Genomic DNA, 6467 nt, shown 5'->3' on the forward strand with positions numbered 1-6467 from the left:
TCATGGTAAACGGGAACTTTGCTGCAATCTGAGACGTTCTACTTTCCTTCAGAGAGCAATGCAACACAGTCAACCCGACTTCTCCTGACATCAACAACTTGACCAATCTGATCAATCACACTCAAACAATGTGGTCAATGTGTGGCTTTGCTGCACCCAAAAACAAATTGGCATGGTTCAGGAAAAAGGCATTGTTAATTAGTTTGCCAGTAAAGTCCAGAAAGAGGTAATTACTGATTCAATTATATACACAACACAAAAGGAGAGCTAACAATTGGGTCAGACTGAACACAATCGACAGTCTATCAAGGCCGGATAGAGATCCATCACATATGATGTGTGACCTACATCAGAACTGCCTTCACCCACTTTTGTCAAAGCCCTCAAAAAGAAAGAGAGAGAGAGCTTTACACTAAATCAAGAGGCAGAGATCAATGGAAGAAAATTACATGAGACTGTAAGTCTGAATGCTTTCCAGCATACTTGTTGGGAACAGTATAATTTAGAAGCCTTTGGCAGTGAGCGAAGCCTTTATATATTGAGACTGCTTTATGCGATATAACGTTGTCATGGGTTTGTTGTAAGTTTATTGATGTGTGTAACATTAAAAGCAGTACGTAGAATCAGCTGATCCTGAATATAGTCTCTCAGCAGTGCAGTATTTGGGATTTTATTAGCCATGCTAGCAGCGTTGCTCTAGAAATGGCAATGAGGGACCGTATGTTTGACCACCACATTGGTGCCGACTGAAATATCTCAGAGGATGAATCCAAATGACTTTAGTGATCCATTTACTTTCAATCCAGCACCACCTGGAAGATGACATTTTGTGATTTTGAGTGACATGTTTGTTTCAGTTTCTGCAACTATTGGAATTGTTTCCATGAACCATTCCATTGGTACACATACACATATTCCCGTCAGGATGAACCGTAATAACCAGTGATCTCTTTACCTTTCATAATGTGCCAATATCAAAATACATGTAAAACCTGTTGTTCCTGTCAGCAATTATGTGGCTAGAAGTGCAGCCTCTCAGAGCTGCTAGCATGGCTGTAAACTCCTCAACGTTTTGTTTAAATCAAACTATTCTTTAAACTACTTGTTGGCAAAAAAAAAAAAATTTAAGAAGTAACAATTAATTCTGCATAATGCACCTACACAGCATTCACCTCTACATTATTACCACATTTGCTCCTACAACCTATTATCTTTTGAATATTCTCAAAAGTTACGATCGTGTAAGATATCATAGATTTGGATATATGTTGTTTTTTTCTTTAGCAGAATTACTTTGAAAACATGCAGCAGCTTATTTCAGAAAGAGTGACAGTGGTGGGACAAAGCTCAGGGGCTTCCTGACTCCACCAGGCAGTGAACTATTAGCGGAAGCACTTCTCAATGCCATATAAATAGCAGACGCACACATAACTCAGACTGAAATACCCTCTCATCTCATCCTCTGTCTGGCATCAACATCAACAGCGGGAGAAGAAGCCCCATTAATTCAGAGTTCAGAGTGAGGCCTTCAGGAGAACAACAACGCCGACCAGAAGAGATGATATAGAAAGTTTTGAAGAGGCTCTTACGGGACACTTTAACTTCCTTTCATGTACACGTCACTGAACAGGATCTCCTTACAGCACATTGGTCATGATGAGCTCATTGGGTCACAGTGGGTTGACCGTGGCTGCCATACTGAATGTTCGGGGGTTGTCATATCCCTGTGGTGGAGAGAAACTGTAAAGCTGAACAAAAAGACAGTCATTCCAGAAACTTGCCGGCTGTATGTGAAGCTGAATGTCTGTTCCCCATCATTGTATGATCCTGCCTTTGAGGAAATACACACAACTTCTCTCATGCCAAACTCTCAGAGACAAACTCCAAGAAATCAGTGCAACTCTAAAACCAGACACGGGGAAATTCTAAAAGTGTGATAGTATGACTAAGCTGATTTTTATTTTGCGCTTTAACTTTCCGGGTTGTGTCAGCCATGACTAAGCACCAAACGGAGCATCAAAGCAGAAATATCATTTTCCACATTGAATCCAGCAGCACAACACACAATGAGGACGAAGCAGTACGGCCACAGGGGACAGTAATCCAAACCGTTATAATATCAAGAGAAAATGAGTCAAGAGCATCCAATTACAGAAAGTTGAAGGCAAATTGTTTCAAAACAAAATGGCAGAAGAACAGAGATGATGGCAGCAACTTGGAAACTGAACTCCCAGATCTGAACTGCAATAACAGGGAGAGGGCACTATTATCAAGCTAATGTACTATTTAGACAGGAAAGATAATTGCTCTGTTGCTTTCCCAATAGTACATTTATCTCACTGAGGGTGCAATAACATTAAGTCGATGTGTTCTGAAGTTGCAGACCCAACGCAGTTCATCAGATCATCAGAGATGTACCAGAGAGGACTCAAGATCATGATCTTTTCTGGGAAATTGCAGGTTTAAGGATAAAGCTAAAATACACTTTACATTAATGGATATTAAATAGTCTGATTTGATTATTTTTGCACTCATTATGATAGATTTCTGTGTCAATTTTGCCAAAATAAAACATAAATACTGGACACTGGTTGTGCAGATCAATTTAAAGTAGTTGTAAACTATCTTTATCATAACAGTGTATCAAATGACAAAGACAACATGATGATACAAGAAAGAGGTCGATTATATTGACAAACCTACAGCACAAATAATTAGGAACCAACTTTAAAGCTTTCTTTGACTTTATAGAGGTTTTACAGCGAGTTTCAGCTCACCGTTTAGCTGCTTTTGGTTCATTCCCCCTGCAACGCAACGTTCCGAAGATTAGCCCTAAATAAATGTAACATTAGCTAACGGTTCCCGTCTCACTCGTCACCAAACAGCAGGCAGACAGAAACAGCTACTAGCTAGCTGGTGAACACAGTGAAGCATTTCGCAGCTAAACAGCCTGATGTTGAAACAGAGCTAACGTTAGCTAAAAGAGCTAAAATATTGGACTTCCTGTCTTCCAGCTATTGGTTTGTTCTGATATAGTTTAAAGAATGAGCTTGTCGGAAATAACTCTCCAAAGATTTGGAAAAAGGAAAAAACTAGCGTGGCTTTTAATCACAGGGGTCCCTTGACCCTCAACTCAAGATATGTGAATCGAAATAGTTTTTATGGATAGCCACAAGTTTTCCCTTTACAGAAATACCCATTTTATGAAAGTGTCATTTTGTTTGGGGCCAAAAACAAGCATATATGTTTTTGGCATGAATATTTCTGCATAACATTCTAGGAATTGCATTATTTCTGATTTATTACTATATCAACTTGACACACAGTTCTAAGTTACATCTCTTATGGATCTTTAGGTTTTTAGTTTTCAGATGATGTACAGCATTTCTATGTGGTACAAACTTTTTTTAACTACTGCTATTTTAACTACTGCTATATATATATATATATATAGCAGTAGTATATATATATACAGTAGTATATATATATACACATACATAAAAACCCAACACCATCTGTTTCACAGAGACGTGGTGCCTATGCAGACTTTTTTTCTCTGTGGATTTGCAAAGACACTTTTTTTTTTTAAGAAAAAGGGAATTTCACGATGAGAATTAAGTACTTTAAGTAAGTCCTTAAGTATTAAGAACTTCAAATTATCTGAATAAATCGATGTCATAGGGCTGAAACATGATTACTTGTATTAGTGTGTGAAAAGCTGATGACTTTGGAGAAATGCGGTTTTCACACTACAAAAACCTTCAGGTCCACATATTTTAAATACCTCAACATGACTCCAGCCCTGCAAGTCATAACGATACAGTAGATGTAATCATTATACAACCATCTATGCAGACAGTAGATGAATCATACGGTTGCCAGTATGCTGTGGCATCACACTGGCAACCGTATGATTCATCCTACTCTATTCCAGGAGGTGCATCCCATCAGCACATCTCCTGGCACTGCGCTGGTGCAGCATTAGCATTTTCTCAGGAGTCCGGCCTCTATTGCAGTTTGAAACGGGCCCCAGTAGTAAGTGATACAATACTATAGGCTCATAGTCAGTTTTTAAAATAAGTTCCAGGAATGCTGCTGGACAGTGAGCAGGTTTCAGAGTCTGTGTGTCCTCTGCATGAATGCCCTGGTCTTACGCGGCGACAGGGTGACGGCAGCACGAGTAAACTGAGGAGCCAACGGTTAAATATACATAGATCCAAAACACAGTGACCTGGATATGAAGTATCTTTAGTAGTATTCAGCTACCTGTTCTTTACTCATGTGTTTCTATTTTATACAATGTTTTATTTCAACGACTACATTTCAGGGGGTAACATTTTACTTTTAAACTTCAAAATGGATTTACTTTGCATAAAGATAAAGAGGTGTGCATAGTAATGCTGGCTACTACATGATGATGTTATAAAACAGGATGCGCTATAGATTAAACTAACCAAAAGTATATTGACATAAAAAGTGGGGTATTTTTACATTGTAGTGCTACTAATTTACTTTACTTTGACTTTCTTTACGGAATCTGAATCGTGCGTCTACCACTATAATCATGCATCTCAGTTCTGTACATTGTGGGCAAGTCTTACTCCTGTTGTTCTTTTTCTGCATAATTGAAAGTAAATGTTTCACAAAAACACTGTTCAGAAAGTTTAAAGTTTCAACCTTTTAGGAAGTTTTAGGATGGCTAACTGTGCCTAAACTGGATTTGTTGTGAAAAATAAAGTACGGACCTCTATCAGTCGTGTGTCCTCTGTGTTACAACACTGTTCGCTCCGGCACCTCATCAGATGAAATATGAATCACAACCTCCCACTTAGAAGAGGTAAATTAAGACCATATCTTATTAAGCCTCGGTTTATGTTTCTAAAGATTTACAAGCAGAGCTGCTGATATCATTTACACATGATTACTGGAGGGCGGGAACAGGACTTATGAGTGATCCACTCACACTGAAAGACACAACAAAACAGCTATGGGCAAACTGCAGATCATCTTAGTCACATAGACAAGATAACACCCATCTCATCCATGGACACATATAAACACAGCCCTACACAATAAAGGACAAATCTGTGTCTCCTCCCCCCTTATGTGAGGTAGTGAGCATCAGACCTGAAGTGCTCTGGAAGAAATCCCTTCAAAAACCTTTTTTCCTCAGGAATCATTGCCTGCCAGCTGAATCAGCACAAGCCTCCTCTCATCCACTCTCCACTTACTGTAAATCAGCATCTACTAACTCAGAGCTCCAGCTGCTCTTGCTGCACATGCTGCATATTAACATGCTAAAACTCCTGCAGCCACTTCAGAGTTATAAGTGCAACAATGATTTAGCAAATCTGAGGCCTGGGGCAGCATAGAAGTGATGACTGTAGCAGCTACACAACCTCAAATGGCAGCTTTGAACTGCCCTGAAAAGGAAAACCCGTAGTGTGAAACATTCAGCACAAGGAGCAGGTGCAGACATATGAGATAACGCACATTCAAACTGAGGATGTGAGGTGAAACAAAAAGTCAAAGAGGACACACAAGGCACAAAGCTCAGTGCTGCATTCACCCACTCACCAGCTCTGAGGCTCGGGGTTAAGCTGCTGGTGGAGGGCTAGAGAAAAACCAAAAAATGTGCCACGGTCTCCCAACTTATGCAGTGTGTGAGTAATATCCAGATTAAAGCCCCACACTTGGCTTGAAAGGGTCAACAGAGCCCAGAGGAGGGAAGTCCAACGATGAGAGGAGCAAGACGAGAGAGAGACGGTGTTCCCATGTCCCACCGGGGCTGCCATTGCAGGGTGCAGGTCCTTCAAGCAGCAGAGCAAGTTCACTTCAAGAGGAGTATAGGGGAGAATCCTTGTATGGCTCCCGGAGGGATAAAAGAGGAAAAAAGGGGGGCAAATCCTGTGTAGTCTCCTCTCCTCTGTGGATGCCTTCCTTGTTTCCAATCCTCTTTCTCTTCCTCCCTCTCTCCCTATCGTGCTGCCTCTCAACTCCGTTTGCTGCTGTCAGTCTGAAGAGCAGGCTGTGAAAATGTGGCCGCCACTATGTGTGTGTGTGTGTGTGTGTTTCTATCAATGCATGTGCGCCTCCCCCTCCTCTATGCTCAGAGGGAGACAGAGGACAAGTGCCTTGAATAGCCCGCTCACTCCTCCCCTCCTCTCTCTCTCTCTCTCTCTCTCTTGCTCTGTCCCTCCCTCAGCTGACATCAACACTCAAGGGACTGCTGCCAAAATACCAGGCAAGGTTGTCAAGATACTTGGAGGCTATTGAATAGAGAGAGAGAGAGAGAGAGAGAGAGAGAGAGAGAGAGAGAGAGAGAGAGAGGGTGAAGAGACATCCGACTGGTGTACCCGTTTGGGTTCACTTGGTCCAAGGCTCCTCTTGCTGTGGCCCCTGGTGGCTGCAGGTGCGCGTACATCTGAGGAGTGTAAAAAGGGGAAAACATGAAGCACAGTCTCAAA

At 41.2% G+C, this 6467-nt stretch overlaps 1 protein-coding gene across 1 annotated transcript in view; it reads right to left on the reverse strand.

The window, feature by feature from the left end:
* The window catches only part of itga7 (integrin, alpha 7), a 32740-nt gene extending 26661 nt beyond the window's left edge, over positions 1-6079 (reverse strand). Inside the window, 1 exon segment of the mRNA XM_056437472.1 lies at positions 5578-6079. Coding sequence (XP_056293447.1) covers positions 5578-5795 — 218 coding nt within the window. The 5' untranslated portion in view covers positions 5796-6079.
* Between the last annotated feature and the right edge of the window lie 388 nt (positions 6080-6467).

The sequence above is a fragment of the Pseudoliparis swirei genome, chromosome 18, assembly GCF_029220125.1.
Source record: "Pseudoliparis swirei isolate HS2019 ecotype Mariana Trench chromosome 18, NWPU_hadal_v1, whole genome shotgun sequence".
NCBI classification, from domain to species: Eukaryota; Metazoa; Chordata; class Actinopteri; order Perciformes; family Liparidae; genus Pseudoliparis; species Pseudoliparis swirei.